Raw genomic sequence first — 17561 nt, forward strand, 5'->3', positions numbered from 1 at the left:
CGGAGGATAGAAAATACTGGCAAAGATGTTTTGGGTGTCTTTACAAATGAATAACAAATATGAATTCCATTATATTGATGCAATTGTAAAACATTATTTTTGGTCAATATGGGCACATAAATTATTTATTGTTGATGACCAATGAATGCAACAATAGCTAACATGAATTTTTTCCCTCTTTTGAGTGTTTTATAATGATCTAAACACATTTTTTTGATCCCATGCAAGAGAATGCAATAAAAACAATTCCAAAAATACATAATATTTGAGAAAATCATGATATCTAGTTTGAAAATAAGTATTTTTAGTTTTGTTGCAAGTGGGCATGAACCTTTTTTGGATTTGCTTTTTTTAAAAATAGAAATACTGTAATGATCTACACCAAATGTTAACAGTGGTGATTTGGGGCAGAGGAACCATGTTTCCCTGAAAATAAGACCTAGCCAGACCATCAGCTCTAAAGGGTCTTTTGGAGCAAAAATTAATATAAGACCGACATTATATTATATTATATTATATATTGTATTATATTATATTATATTGTATTGTATTGTATTGTATTGTATTGTATTGTATTGTATTATATTATATTATATTATAAGACAGGTTTTATATTAAAATATGACCAGGTCTTATATTAAGTTTTGCTCCAAAAGATGCATTAGAGCTGATGGTCCTGCTAGGTCTTATTTTTGGGGAAACACAGTATTACAGATGATTTAAGATGTATTCTTCGTAACTTTTGGTCTTGACTTTTTAAATTTAAGACAATGTGCATTACATCATAATCATTAAAATGTTCAAATTATTTCCATTTTGAAGAAAAAAAATGTAATAGTAATGCATTTTAAGACCAATTATACCCTGGTCACCCCAAATAAATGAATTGTTTTCCTATAGTTACAGGCTGTTTGGCTTTTCGTGACCAGTCCCTCAGATGAACTGATTCTTAAGAAGACCAGTGAAATCAGCGGTTTGTGGTAAGGAATCCCTGTGGATCATAATTTAGAGCTCAGTTTGCAGTGAACCACTGATTAATATTCCAGGTCTCAAGGATGTAAGTTTCTATAATGTGCAGCTCCTTCCATGTCTGTTTGGTTACACTATAATTTCAAATATGGTAGCCTGGCCAGGTCCACTAGAGTTATCCTAAAGGTTGTGTCCATGTTGGGGGAGGTCTGTATTCAGTGATAACAAGATTAGTGAACATTTTTAATATTTATTTAAGCATAAATATTACATTGAACCCTGAAAAATATTATTCCAGTGTTCTTAATTTGGTTGTATAATTTTATGTTAAATTCTGGCTTTTGCAATTGCCTGATGATCTGCCTTCTAATTACATGCAAAGTGGAAAAAGGTCCATCCCGATGTAATGGTTATATTAGGTGAGTGCAAAAGTAATTGTGCTTTAAAAGGTTAAAAATAGTTGCAAAAACTGCAATTATGTTTGCACCAACCTAATAGTAATTTAAAAATTATTTTAACGTGTTGTGGGATTTCAGGGTTGATTTAATGTTGTATCACAAATGTTGGGTAACATGCGAGTGCAGATGTATATAGCAATCTTGAATGTGATTCACAAAAGGGATACACAAAAATACATATTTCCAGTGTATTTGCTGAAGCAGATAGCTTTCGCTGAGAAGTAATGACACTATTTTGCAAGTTCACAATGGGAAGGTTGGTAATATATTTCTGTTTTTTAATCACTAAGGTGATCTCTGAGAAAGATGGGATGATGGGGTCTCCCCCAGCTTCTCGGGGGCCAGCTTAATGCCTCCTACAGCATCAGTGCTCTCTTTATGCTTTTCAAGATTTGACCCCCACATGCCCATGCCAGGGATTGGCCCAACAACACTTTAGTTGGTTTCCTTTAAAAACTATTCTGCAGGAAATATCAAAAACAATAAGTTTCCTAATTCCTTTGTTAAACCAGCATCACCATGTAACTGAATTCTGAAAGCTGACAAACCTCCAGAAAAAAAACCTCAATTTTGATTTGTCAAAATATAGATGTAAAAAATCCTCCCAAAACACTACTGTAAATTGAATCTCGGAGCCTTTAAAAAAATCCAGCAGCATTATGGGGCATACCACTAGCACATACAATTTATTTCAAGAATGCAAGTTTTAATATTATGAAATGTTTTATTGTAGGAAATTACCAAATAATTATTTGCTATACGATTGTTTACTTCGAAAACCCAACAGAATCTACTGAAAAATAATGAGATGTTATAAAGCTAATATTTAAAAATGATATAGCTTTTCTATATTTTATCAATAATTCATAAGAAACATGTTCGAGAAAAGATCCCATTATAGTACTAAAACAACTTAATTAAGTTCAACAATGATGCCGGCGAAGAATCCATCAAAAGTTTAATGAGACATAAAAGAAAACAAACAAATGGAAACACACACTATGTCAAATCTTTCCAAGTTAATTACAGTGCTACTCCAATTGTAATCACAGAAGGATTTGGGGGAAACTTGACAAAGAAATTCTAAAATAGGTCTTTACAAGTAAATGTAAGAAAATAACCAAGGCCATTTAAGAAACAATAAAAATAGTTATGAGAAGGACTTTCAGTACTAGACAGCCATTCATCAATATCGAGTCTACTACCATCAACTCAGTGAGTTGGTTGTATAAGCAGAATTCAATACTGAGAGAGAAAGAATAGGAATGTTCGTACTGTAGATTAAAATGCATTTCGTAAACTGCTACTGTTCCCTAAAATGTTTATGGAGAAACAAGGTAGTTCTAAACAAAGCTCAATGTTCTATAAGTCCAGTGACCACAAATGTTGACAGCCTTATAGGTTTAATTGCACGGGATTAAAATCAAAAGTATATGTTTAAGATGGAGCTATGTACCAAACTCTTGGTAGTCTCCAGTGGAGAAGGGAGTGAGAATTGGGATATGGACGTAATGAAAAGGCTGGAGTCTTTTGTTTTTATTGTATATACTAACTTTTAAACTTTTAGAGTTGGAAAGAATTCATACAATCCTTTTAAAATAGAAAAAGAGTAGAAGAGATGTAAAATGATGTCGTATTTTATGACAGTAAAATGTAATGATTTTTTCCCCCCATATAATACCCACCTTTCAATCTCCAGAGTTCTCTGCGTTCAGAAACACATGGAGTAATTCAGATATGATCCCTACCCTCAAAGGGACTATATAAAGACACATGTCTAAGATACTTGAAGTAAGAACAAGAATGAAATGACTTCAAAGACATTGTCTGAGACTAGCTCCCAAGGTCAGGCACCATGTTGTTTCCGTGTCATGCATAGTTCTTAGTACATTAAAGAGACTTAGTGCTAATTTATGGAGGGCATGATAATCTAGTCACATAGCTATGATTTCTTTGAACTTATTTGTAAAATTCAGTATCCGGCATTGACGTCAAACTGCTATTTCTGAGTTTCAAAATATTACTTTGTTTTACCTACTCTGCTGGGCTCTAACGTGAAGGAAAAGGAGCTAGCTACATTTTAAGGCTTGAAAGTGTTATGCAAGTGAAAGGTGTTTGACACCTGTACCATAAAGAGCAAATTGTTCCTTTCCTTTACTCTCATGTGTGAAAATGTGCCCATTTGGGTTCTTCCCAAAATCAGAGGACTATGTGGGATTATTAAAATCCAACTGAAGTGTCAACTGGAATGTAGCTTTGGAAGAGAGCTGTAAGCAATACAAACGTAGTTTACCTCTGGGGGATAATACATATAATAATAATAATGATGATGATGATGATAATAATAATAATAATAATAATAATAATAATAATAAATGAGCTATTAGAGTATCAGTGAAACATTTAGGCCTTGAACCAGAGACAAGATTCTAGGTGTTTGAGTGCAGTGTTCACACCAATGAAAGACAAATGTCATACACTACACTTCTAAACGCTTCTCTAAATTTGGGTGCATATGACTTCATCACAGAGAAAGCGACATGTCAGGGATAAGGAGCCACTCCACATGATTAATAATGCATATATATGTGAATTGGCAAAGGTTTACATTGACCGAACATGAGTGTTAAATCACAATTTTTTTTGCCGCTTTACAATAATCCCAAGTAACCTCTTGCCTTTAAGTTTTTGTAGTTGATTTGCTTTTTGTGAATGCTCAGTGTCAAATTCTATTTAAAATTAGGAAGAGATAGTGAAAGAAACTGGTCCTAACCTATTAGATCAGCATCGTTCTAGAATCACAAGTGTAAGTGTAATAAAAATAATTTTTCTCACAGCAATGTGCAAATTTAGATTCTTACCTATAGGAATAGACTTTCAAGTAAAGATTACAGTGTTTCCAAACAATAATATATTTATAATATATTAGTTATAGAAACTTAGAAAGGAGTAATTTTGGAGCTGGAATCAAGTTCTATAATCATAAGATATTATAGGATATATAGATGATCAAATTTTTCTATGACTCAGTGTAACAAGAATTGAAATTCTGTGCTTGGCATGGAGAAGTAAATTTTATTTTCCATAGGTTTCTTATATGCTAAGAGATCTCCCAGTTTATGATTATAGATCTTTCCCTATCTCTACACAATGAAGGACTTGGGCACACAGACATTTTAGAAGGCATGCAAATGGCCACAATTTAACTTGACTGGTTTGGGCCAATGGCTAGTATAAGACTTTACAAACAAATGAAAAAGCATTTTAAACTACACAACAAAACTAACATTGCAACTTTTTGTGTTAAATGCATGTAATCTCAACATTCAGAACTGATTTCACATAAACTTTCATCAGAATGAGCATGTTACCATGTCAATTAATTGCTACCCTGAAATAACTGAATTTTCAAAAAGCTGGTGCAAACAGGGGAAGCTTGGGGATCTGGAAAAGTGTCAGGCAGATTACAAGCAAATACCTTTCCTAAAACTGAACTTGACCTGAATAACACCCAAGGAACTTCTGATGTGGTTCCAGATCCACAGAACAAAATAGAAAACAATTTTCGGTGTGCAAATGTTCCCGAATCTTTCTAGACCGGGTTAGGGTGGGATATTCTGATTACAAGTGTGTTTCACAATCATGGATGGAACCTGAAGAGGAATGAGGATAATGGCTTTTTAAGGTTGGAAAACATAAGATTAACCAGAAAAAATCTTAATGTAGTGTTTTAAGATAAATATATACTATTTGAAATACTTTGTATTTGGTGTAGTCATTCTGCAGACAGCACATTCAATTCAAAATCCAGTCACAGATTTATGACCAGCTGAAAAAGTAGCCTAAGAATTCACAGAAATGGAATAAAAATAAAGTGATGAACAATAGCTAGAAGCCAGTCCTTAAAATTCATCATTCCATTTTGAGAAGTCATGCAGTTTTTAAAGATAATAAGGAATTCTTTCATCTACCCCCCAAATATTTAATTATGGCCACATGAAGTAAGCTATGTTTTGATTGAAGGGAGTCCAACTTCTGAATGGGTCAAAGATGCTCAGGATTAGAGGGCAAGGCTAAAGTTTTCTGTAAGAATGAAGGGTTTTTTTTTGTTCTTGGTGTTTCCAGGTTTGCAACGTCTCCGTCTCCCACCCTACCTCCAAATCTCCAACCCTTCAGACTCTGGAAGCTGAGCCCTTTTATCTCCTGTCCCCAGGCAGAGCTCAGTTCCCGGATCTGGGGACAAATTCTGCTCTGAGGTGGGGAAGTTGATTATAAGGAGCTGCCAACCACTAGTTATCCAATGTAATGTTAAACTGTTGGTTCTATTTTGCACTCCCATGCATTCCCCCAGAGACTAACTCCTGTCTTAAACTCAGTTTCCTAAGTGGATGAATATTCCTATCATTGAATTCTTGATGCTGTTTAAATGCCCTTCGTTAGTCTGATTAATAAAAAGCTAAGTTCCTACCCAGTTCTATTTAGATGTGCATCCTGGCTCTTGGAATCTAGTTTGATCTTAACTTACAGGTATTTGTTTCCATCTATCTTTCTTCAACTTAGAATTTTTATTTACAACATGGCACTAAAATGTTACTTAGAAACAGTTTGCGCGGACCACTGTTCCCAACTGCTGGCTTCACTGGAGGGAAGAGCACTGCTCAGCACTGCTCTGGTCTTTTGAAAGGAGATCCACTGGGTCATTTTATTTTCTTGTCAGGAGAACTCTCCAGCCTCCTGTCTGAGGTGGCATGTGCCTGTCTGCCGGGGTTTGGGGAGAAATTGAGGGGACCCACCCTTCAGGTGCCAGCTTTCACTTTCATCTTTCTGGTTTCAGCCTCCACATCCATTTGTCCTTTACCATACCTACGTTTCTGAGTCCTGACTCTCTACTGTTCATTTCAAAAGAAATCATATGGATGGATGTAGGGTCTTGACCACACAGGGTGGGGTGAAGGATTTGGGGCCCACCAATTTTGCAGACAGACTTTTAACCAACTGTTCTGACCTGTGCCTCAGCCCTGCCCTCGTCAGCACTTGGATCTGAGCTGCTCAGAGGATCTGTGGTCAATTGTACCTCACCTCGGATTGGCGCTTCTCCTTGCAGGCACTTCACATTGTAACGTTCCCTTGTAGGCTAAGGTCAGCTTCTTAAAATGAATTCAAGTTTCTTATCTGTTTTGAGTTATTTCTTTTTCTGTCTTTTTTGGGGAAGGGAGTGAATAGTTTTCTGTTTTTAAAGTTTTTTCATGGAGTTTCAAGTGGAAGAGAAGATAAATGCTTGTGGTTAATCTGTCACATTTAATCTGTACTCCCTGCATGATTTTAGACTATTACCCTTTATACTAGTTTTCCCAGAGTGTGTTTAGTGAGGTGTTAATCGTTGTGATTAAAAAAAAGAAAAGTGGTTCTGTGGTCAAAAACGTTTGGAAAAAGCTGGTTCAAACTAAGCTAAATAGTTTCCTTGCTGTAGGGCTTTTGGGATCATTTATTGTACTAACATTATTTGAGAATCCTTAAAGTGGAGAGGTATACAGTATTTCCCAAACCACAGATCGTGTTTTCACCGGGAAAGAACATTAAAACATAAAGTAGAAAATGTATATCAACGCTGTTCCAAGTCCATCTTAGCTTGGCGCTTAACGCTTGGTAGTAAACCTCCAGAAATGAGGGTTTATTGCAAAGAACATGAAATAGTGATGGGTCAGCATCTCTTTCTCAGGCATCTGGACATTGTAGGTTCTGGTACTGCAGAGGCTGGGATGTATAGCTGCCTTATGGAGTCATAATACTAGTTCAACATAGAGTGACTGACACTCACTTTGTTGATTCTCCATTTAATTATGCTTCTTAAGACAGAGATCCTGACGTAACTGGTGTTACCATCATTCAATATACGATACTCCCTTGTGGAACAGGATTTTGTACCAAACTATCTCAGAAAAGGCTGGGTTTCCTTATGGCTAACGAACTCATTCTCATCAGGTAATAATCTCTAATCTAATTGCCCAATAGGAAAGGCTAGGATTCACTTGCAGATGATGGAATGAGCACTAATTATTTTTTCCCTGAAGGGCTGCCTAGAATCACTTTCTCAAAAAGGAGGCGTAGGAATGGTTAGCAGTGAAAGCTTCTGTGACTCCTCTTTAGTTACAGAGCCACTGAAAGATTTTAAATGGCAACATTGGATCTGAAGTATAGAAACATTATCCTCATGGGGGCATGAAGGATGAATTCAACTAGCTGAAAGTGAAGGTTCCAGGATGGAAATACTGCAACAGTCTACAGCAAATAAATGACAGGGGAGAAGAGACCCTCCAGCCCACCTTCCTCGTTCACCAGCACCTTACTGATTATTTACCACTACCCTTGACCTGGTCTTCTCCCACATAACCGGGGGCCTTGCTCCAACAGTCTTATTCTCTCCTGTACTTCTAATGTGTCCTTAGTATTCATTATTCTCCCTCTGCCCATAAACAGGCCAAGTTGTTCCTCCTATAAACTGTCTCTGGACCATTTTCTCTTCTTAATCCAATATATTTTCCCCTTTTTTATGCTTACTTGTTGGAAGGGTTTACCACCTCCCTTTCTTATTTCTCATACCTCTTCAGCTTACTGTAGTCTAATTCCTTCCTGTAATATTTTACTAAAACTACTCTTAATATGGTCAGAAGGACCTTCTCAATGCCTTAGTAGATCCCTCTACTACATTTGACAACATTAATCTTACTTCCATCTCTCCTTACAAATTTTCCCTTTTTGGATTTCCATGACACCACACTCTACTAAAGCTTCTCTCCGACACTTTATTCTCTAAATTCAAATGCTCCTATGTCTCCAAACTTTGCTTAACTATTGGTATTTCCAAGAGATCCTTCCTTGACTCTTCTTATTCTACTCACTTTCTCTGGATGATCTCTTTTCATGGTTTCAACTCTTATCTATTTTCTGATGACTTCTAACTTTTTATCTCCGGCCCCAACCTATCCCTCCAGCTTTAGGTTTCTATATCCTACTGCCTGTGAGAGCTCTCCACCTGGATGTCCTACAGGCATCAAACACAACATGTTCAAAACCGAATTCATCATTTCTTCCCTAAGCCGGTGTCTTCTCAGTTATTCTCTGTCTCAATTGCCAGTTCAGCTCTCTAATCCATCACCCAAGTTGGGAATCATCTTTGAAACCTCCTCCTCTCTCATGCCACAGATAAGATCTACAGATATTGTTTTTTAAATTGGGCCTGCATTTGTCTGCGTCTCCCTTATGCTTGCTGTCTGTCCTGGGTTAGGTGAGCCTTTATCATCTCACCCGACTCTGGCAAAAGTCTCCTAAGTTCTCGCCCTGACTTAGTCCTCTTCAAACCTTCCCTCCTCACTGTTATCAGACTTACCTATTTGAAACAAAGACATGACTATCTTACTTCTCTTTGAAACCCTTCATTGGCTCTCCATCTCCTGTAGGACAAAGTCTGATCTCTTACTATGACCTACTAGCTTGCTTTTCACCGTCCTCTTTTATAGCTGCTCTGCAATACACAAATTTGCGATTCCCTGAGACATCAGGTCATTCCAAAGCTACTTTTGTTGACATTGTTCCATGGGGTGGGAGTGGCCTTCCTTTGCCGTCACCCTATTACCTTGTCTAGGGTCTGCTCATTCTTTAGCAATTGACGTGGACAGTTGTCAAGGAGGGTTCATTCAGTCCTCAGAATGGGTTGGGTACTCCTTCTCAGTGTGATTACAACATCCTATGTCTCTTAACATGTCACTTAGCACATTGTTTCACAATATGAGTTTTTATGCCTGACCCTCCAACTACAATGTTTTGAAGACAGAGAGTGTTTCTTATATTTTTGTATCGCTACTATTTAGCTCACGAACTGGATTCACAAGTGTGAGATGATTAAATAAAAGAAAAAAAAAACAAAGCCAAGGCAATTGGAACAAAATCTAGGGAAATGAGTTGGGGAAATATTTCGGAGGTAAACAGGACTTGGTCGCTAGCTGATTTGAGATTGTTAGGGTTTTGAAGAAAGATAAAGAGGGATCAAGGATGACTCTAGTTTGTCAATGACAGCACAACAGAGTCAAGTTAGAGACAAAGAAAGCTTAAAGGGAATATTCTTCTTTTTTGTGTGGACATGTTTAGTTTGAGATGGTTATGAGAATATTACAAAAATTCTCCTAGCTCCTTTTATAGTTAATACAGCGCTTACACAGACACTCAAAAAATTTCATGAATTAAATTGCTATTACTAATTTATTAAAAATAACCATGCTGATAGCTAAATTCTGGGGTGTGCTATATAACTTACCACTATTTGGATCAGTAACTCTTTTTTCTCTAAAAGTCATTACTTCAGCTTTCTAGATAGATGAATTTATCTATTTATCTATTTAGATAAGTGAATTCAAAGTTTCTGAGAAACTTTTAAAGTTTGAAGGAGAAAGAGAAACACTTTAGGCCCATAATAAAGAAGGAAAATGTTTCTAAACCAGATAAGCTTCTGTTTATTTAATAAAGATTAAATGATGAGTAGATGATGAAGATGAAATAATAATGGAAAATCATCCCCGACAAAGATCTGAAAATTTCTTCTTCTTTCCGTGGTGCCAGAATCAAAGGAATCCTGCTGGTTATTAGAGCTGGCTGGTGATGCCAGAGGCTTTTTTTGACTGAGTCAAAAGCTCTCACCACATCTGCCAGAAAGCATATCATACAAGGGCTGTACAACTGATTAGATTTATTAATAATCCCATAATAACTAGTTGTGGATTTGTCCCTTCTGCAGTTTTGAGCTGATAATATTTTTGCATCCTTTCCAGGTTTTAGCTTGTTCACAGTTGATGTTTACCACGTAACTAAAGGTATCATCCAAAAGCACTGTTGGGCAAGAGCTACCTGGATCCTGTTTGTTGTCCTGCATAAACATTGGGAAAACAAATTCCATCTCTACCCATGAAGAGAAACACCTGCTTTTCTAATCAGCAGGAACATTTTAGTCAAAACTGATGGACACCAGTTGGGAAATTGTTTATAGATTCCTGGTGGCAAAGTATTCTCTCTGGGTGTCTTGACAGATGAAAGAGATGTCCCAAGCCCTTTAATCTCACCTATGGCAACGAGAGCTCACTGGAGCAGGTTTGTTACATCTATGATCAAATTCTCACCACAGATCAAAGAGGACACATCATGTTTTTACTGTACTGATTACACCTATCCTTCTCAGGTGTCTGAATCTATTGTGGGAATGGTTTCATTGAACACCAGAAGATACAAGTCTTCCAAAACCCAAATTCTTAGGCCTCTAAGAATACAGCTGATTTTGATTCTTGCTGTTATATTACTGCATGATAAATTCCTTTGCCAGCTCATAAGATGAGCACACAGGAAAAATGATTGCCATTAATAAATTTCTACCATTTAATGTGTTTTGCATGAGCCAATAAGCTACTTTTTCCTGGCTTGCTACATTTATCATCAAAGCATCCTTTGCAAGGAGTTTTAGAGTTTCTTGATTGTTTAAAATAAGCTAACAGTGATTTTAAATGTTGGGTGATGGTTCATAAAGATTATAAAACATCAGTGTAAGCCCTAGAAACTTCCTGAGGTACAGGTGGCACAAATAGTACAAAAGTTAAGCAACAATGATGCCTAAATGATGAATGTGTTTAGAAACTTTGTGATGAAGGAAGTCAGCTGAGAAAGAGGATCTTATCAGCTCTGTGTTGTAACTAGAAAGGTAGATGCTCCTAGAAGAATTTCAGCTCATATGTAAACAATTCAAAATGGATAACACTGCTCTAGAATCATCTGAGACAATCTGGGGTATACCTCTGTAGTATGCCTTCAAGACAGCACACATTAAATACATATAAGGTTTAAGAGAAACCAATTTGTGCATGAAAATTGCACTCAAAAATTATAAAATCAAGAGTGAAGTAATTTCACCTGACATGCTTAAATCACTATTATGCAAAATAAGAATGGTTTTCATTAGTGATAATTCTAAGCCAACATTCTATGTCGAATGGTTCAGAGTCTTTTTTGCAGTTCTCAAAGTCCATGACTATTAGTTGTCAATGCTGATACTATGGCAGGAGATACACATAATGGAATCATGTGGGAAGGACATTTCCGGTTTTTAATTGGAGCCATGCTGGAAATCATTGGAGGACTTCTCGTTTTTAAACTTTCAAAGCACTAAAGCTGAAAAAGAAAAACAGATATCCTCCCCCAAATACTAATGAAAGATACACTATGCAAAAATAAATAAATACACAAACAAACAAATAAACATTATCTCAAAGAGACCGAAAAAACAATCGGTATGTCATCTTTCAAAGTCCCCATTTTCTGTGTGTTTGGCAACCTTGGATTGTTTTGGCAGCCAGCTATGATACTGGGCTGGCTCAGCTGTAAGTTTGATGTTTCTTCTTCTTGCAGGCTACCTGCTCTTGTGTTTCTAAGTCTTGACTTTTTTTCAAATAGGATAGACACTGGAAGGGTGTTCTATGTTCTTGTGGGAGCAATAAGTAGACACACAGTACCCTATAGCTCGAAATCTGTTCTGCAAGATCACGACCAAGTTCCAAGTTGCTAGATCAAAATGGAAAATGCCATGATGTCTACTGTGGGTGCCAGCGCCCCCTTCTCTGAGATGCAGTTCTATTTGTCATACCAAAATATAACATCATTCCATTAGCAGAACATGCAGAAGAATCAATGCAGTGTCAATAACTTTTGGGTAGTCATAAAAAAAAAATCTGAGGACCAAGATAGATTCTGACAGTCATATTAAGGCTGAAAAAACAGTCAGAAGAAACCATTAGTTGTCATCTCACTAGTCAACCCACTAACGACTGCATCCTGGTTTACACAGGAGACCACCCAAGAAAGAATGAGTGAGTCAATATCTGACAGGACGACCAAATGGGACATTCTCCATAGCAGTTTCAGCTGAAGGGCCTGAGATCTAGATCAAAACACAGTAGCCAAGCGACTTCAAATTCCTAAGCAATATCTGGATAATATATGCAAAACCGGCAAAAGTGTGGACAGCATCCAGTTTTGCAAACCCTTCTGTCATTCAAAGAGTTGAGAAATGAAGGTGAAGGAAGAGAGAGAATTTCTATGGGAAGGGCTTTCCAAACGCTTTGTGGTCTTCCTCCTTTTTGAGTAGTTGCTTCACCATTGCTTTAAACCAAGTGAGAGGGAGCCTCAAGAGACCAATGTTGAGAGGTAAACATATGTCCTTTGGGGCTTGGGCAGTGTTAGAACTGGTATGAGACACTGCGGCTAAAATTCACCTTTCGGCTGACAGAGCGAGAGTGAGAGTGAGAGCCAGAGCGAGAAAGAGAGAGAAAAAAGGAAGGGGTGCACGGGGAGCTAAGTGTATTTCTAGCAACAGCAGAGCATGGATGCATGAGTGTTTCTTGTGGAAGAAATGTGAGCAACTTAGTATAGCCAGCCCAGTGCTATTTTGAATATTTTCCAAAAAGATGCCCAGAGGGGCAATGCAACACCAACAGAGGGATGGACAATTAGAAGCCAAGAGGCCAAGAAGGGAATGCAGCAGCAGGAGGTATTGCCTCTTTCCAGGGAGCTTTGTTCAGAGGGCCCCAGTGGGAGGTGTCGTCAAGGAAGTCCACAGAAGCACCCCAAAAAGAAGGAATTGGCATATTCTACCCAGAGAACACATGGAAGGTTATGCTATGCCCGTCGAGTCAGACTTTTGTTGCCCTTAACATCTCCTCCTTGACCTGACCCAGTGAAGAAGGGGACAGAGAAGAGTGGCAAAGCAAATGCGGAAATAGGAAAGGAGCCTCCTGCTCCCTTTCTCCTACTTCAGGATTTTGAGACTGAGGCAGGTCTGAGCTGGGAAAAGGAAATGCATTTATGTGGGTATAACACAGGCCTGGGCAATGTTAGTACTGAAGTGATAGTCTTCTTATGGCTGACAGTGATTGGAGACCTTTTATTACCTGACAGTGGTTTTAAAATGATGGGACTTACCAAGATTTTAGTCAAGTGGTAGGGAGGAAATAATCCACAGAAGGGTTTGAGAGGACAAGGGGAAAAGGATAAAATTGTTTTCTTCTATCACCTTATCAGCTTAACCTACTTAATTACTGGCTACAAATAAAATCATTTTCACCACCAAGGGGGAAAAACTACTCAAAAACAGGTCTTCCTGTTATGCACTAAACCAAAGGAAGAAGCTCGTTCATTAGTTTCGCGCATTAAATAGTCTGTATTTCCAAGCTGCCTCCCATAAAGACATTTGCCACTTTCTTTGGACACAATTTCTGACAGGAAGGCTCGGAGTCTCTGAGACAAGGCAAGTGTTCTCCAGGTTTGTTTCCATCTTCCTGCATGCATTGGCTCGTGGTCCCAGTTTTCAGGTGTCTACATAACCACTTACTTTTTTAAACATCAGATTTGTAGAGCCTTGAGTTGGGATTGCTACATGCTTTGGTTGACTGATGATCAATATATCATTTAATCTCCTCCTGACAGTTTTTTAATGCAAAATAAGACTGACAATGCAATTAAAGATACGATGAGAAATTAAAAAAAAAAAAAAAAATTTAAAGATCAAATGCTACAAAAAGCAGAACCAGAATAAATACCTCATGGAAGTGACATCCACAGGTCCCCTGTAAAAACTCTTTGTATCGCCCCATTGTTATAGCGAACGTGTCAACCACTTCATAGCCATATTTTTTCGCAGCATCCAGAATAATCAAGTTTTCTTTCCATAAGTTCTGAACTTCACTCTGTATTGCAAAACGGAAGAATGAACATTTTTATTAAGAGGATTGTTTTATGATTTAATAACTCAGGTAGAAATCATGTAAATTTCATTTTTTAAAAAATAAATTGGTCTTATTTTGAGATAAAGAATTAATTTCACGTGCACTTCTTAAATAAAGATGTGTTCTAATTTGTTTACCCAAAATATAAATATAAACATTTTGTATATATAGAACAGTAATACATAAATATCTATAGTGACACCCAATTTGGAACTTTCCCTTCTGTGTAAAAATCGTTAGATTTATTGCCCACAAAGATCCATTGAAGTATCTGAAATTCTCAATTTAGAAGCCAAGATTTGGAAATCACAAATGCTGTCTCCATTGATCGGGATTCTTGTTCATTCGTTTAGTCATTTGATGATTAATCAGCATCTGTTTTGTGCCAAGGGAAAGGAGTATGGGGATACATAAATCATGGTCCCTGCTCTTTAGACATGACATTCTTTTTTTTCTTTTTTCTTTTTTTAAGTCTTTACAAAAAAAAGTATTTAATTCTGCTGGCAGAATTACAGTTCCACTCGGTTCAGTTACTAGCAGACCAAGTACTCCAGCACTAGGCACACCAATCCCATAAACCATGTCTGTTTCAACTAAAGCAGGGACTCCAAAATCCCCCAGAGGGCAAGGTTAACAGTACAGATGCCGGATTCACAGTCCCTATCTGTAAAAGCATCAATTCCTGCAACATCAGCAGTTCAGAGTGTTCTGATTAATACATGATTAATTGGGTCCAAAATCATTCTTTTTTTTTTTTTTTTTTTACAGTGAAAAAATTTTATATCTGGAATTAGCCAGCTGGACTCAGTTTAGATGATCCCAATTTTCTTGGCAACATCCAAAGCATCATAGTCAGGAGCCAGTGGAACATATGCCTTCTTCTTTCCATCAGGCCTGATCAGGGTGCTGACCTTGGCCACGTCAATGTCACAGAGCTTCCTCACAGCCTGTTTGATCTGGTGCTCGTTGGCCTTGAAATCCGTCCACAATGAACACACGTGTACTGTCTCCTAGCTTCTTCATGGCTGACTCGGTAGCTAGGGGAAATTGGATGATGGCACAGCGGTCAAGCTTGTTTCTCCTGGGGGCGCTCTTCTGAGCATATGTGGGCTGCCTTCAGAGCCGCAGTGTCTTGGCCTTTGGAAGTTGGGGGACGCATGAATCTTCTTTTTGTGGATGCCTTTCAGCACTGTTTTCTTTGCCTTCAAAGCCTTTGCTTTGGCTTTGGCTTTGGCTTTGGGAGTGGCAGTGGCTCCCTGCTACGCTTTTGGCGCCATCTTCGTGAAAAGTCAAAAATCATTCTTATTACCACTAAAACAGTGTCACCACAAAATAATGCCAATAAACAATCAAAGGAATTGAAAAGAAAACAAGACAATGATGATGAGGAGGAGGAGGATGGCTGTGGTAACTTGCAGTTGAGCCTTGATGTATACAACATGTGTACTTGGTCTTGAGTCCACTGTACTGAAATTAAACATGCATACTAGATCTTGTCAAGTTGTGTTTTAGAAAACTTAAATAGTATTTAATGAGTGAATATAGTTACCATACTTTTCTTTTTTCTTTTTCTTTTTAATTAAAGTGTGTTGGGGTGACAATTGTTAGTAAAGTTACATAGATTTCAGGTATATAATTCTGTAATACATCATCTATAAATCCCATTGTGTGTTCACCACCCAGAGTCAGTTCTCCTTAGACATGACATTCTAATAAGAGAAACAGATATGTAAACATTTACCAAGTCCTTTCTTTGGGGTAAATAGACCAGAGTCTGGGCTAATAGGGAAAAGGAAGTAGCTCTGCTGGGGCAAGGGGATAGCTGGGCCGTGAGGCTTCAAGAGGGGTTCCTGAGCAGAGAGGTTTGCCTGTCGGGTGGGGTGGGGAAGGAGAGAAGGAGAGTGTGCTTAAGGGAGCAGCAGAATTGAGCGAAGGCTCCAGCGGCTGCTTCTCTGGATCGCGTTCCTCCCATCCTCCCTCCCCATCCACGTCTGAGGTAATGACCATGCTAGGCGGAGCTCTAGTTCAGGTCCCCTGTCCAGAGAAGGGACTCCTCCACTAACTACTGTAGCTCCAGGACTCCTCATCAGTTTGGCCAAGACTTTCTCAGACTGACCTGCCATCTGAGACATCCTATATAATCCATCCTTCTTCCACTGACTTCGTATCAGACACATTACAGCCAAACACAGTCCCAATATATAGTAGACACTCAAAAAATATTTGGTGCCAGACTGAGTGATATGCATTGGATTGCGTTCTGACAGTCTCCCTGCGTACTCTTGCACCCTTCTCTTTAATCTTCCCCGGGACTCTGCCTCATAAATTCCCTTATTCTGCTAATCCTGTCTTGGTGTCTGCTTCTCGGTGAACCCAAACTGGCAGGGAGTGACTTGTACTCTCTTTGCCTCTTCTAAAGCACAAAAATTATTTTCAATTATTGTCGCTTTGTAGTATAAATTGAAGTCAGGGAGTGTCACTCCAGACTTATTCTTTTTTCTTAGGTTGCTTTGGTTATTTGGGGTCTTTTGTGATTCCATAATTCTGATGATTTTTTGTTCTATTTTTAAAAATAAGTGCCATTGGGATTTCGATGGAGATTGCATTGAATCTATAGATTGCTTTGGGTAATATGGCCATTTAACTATGTTCATTCTTCCAACCATGAACATGGAATATGTTTCCATTTCTTTGTGTCTTCAATTTCTTTCAATAATGTCTTATAGTTTTCACTGTATAGGTCCTTCACATCCTTTGCTAAGTTTATTCCCAGGTATTTATTCTTTTTGCTGAAATTGCAAAAGGAACTGTCTTTTTTCTGAAATTTCATTGTTAGTATATAGGAATGCCAAGACATGGAAACAATGAAAGTGTCCTTTGATAGATGATGGGATAAAGAAGATGTGGTACATATCTATAATGGAATATTACTCAGACACAAGAAAAGATGAAATACTGCTGTGACAATATGAATGGATCTTGAGATTATCATGTTAAACAAAATAAGTCAGACAGAAAAAGTCGAGAACCATATGACTTCACTAATATGTGACATATAAAACTGAAAGCAACAAATGAACAAGACAAACAAAGAAACAAAAATTCATAGACACAGACAACAGTTTAGTGGTTACCAGAGGGTAAGCGGGGAATGTGGGTAGTAGAAGAGGGTAAAGGAGGTCAAATATAAGGTGATGGAAGGAGAACTGACTCTGGATGGTGAGCACACAATGTGATACATAGATGATGTATCATGAAAATGTATACTTGAAACCTATATAATTTTACTGAACAATGTCACCCCAATAAATTTAATAAA

At 37.7% G+C, this 17561-nt stretch overlaps 1 protein-coding gene across 2 annotated transcripts in view; it reads right to left on the reverse strand.

Moving 5' to 3' along the window:
- Positions 1 to 17561, reverse strand: part of CPED1 (cadherin like and PC-esterase domain containing 1) — a 250121-nt gene that overhangs the window by 2908 nt on the left and 229652 nt on the right. For both annotated transcript variants that reach the window (XM_019750063.3, XM_019750062.3), the window contains one exon: positions 14057 to 14203. In XM_019750063.3, coding sequence (XP_019605622.3) covers positions 14057 to 14203 — 147 coding nt within the window. The remainder of the gene's footprint in view (positions 1 to 14056; positions 14204 to 17561) is intronic.

This window comes from Rhinolophus sinicus, chromosome 8 (genome assembly GCF_057876585.1).
Source record: "Rhinolophus sinicus isolate RSI-liver-muscle chromosome 8, RSI-T2T, whole genome shotgun sequence".
NCBI lineage: Eukaryota > Metazoa > Chordata > Mammalia > Chiroptera > Rhinolophidae > Rhinolophus > Rhinolophus sinicus.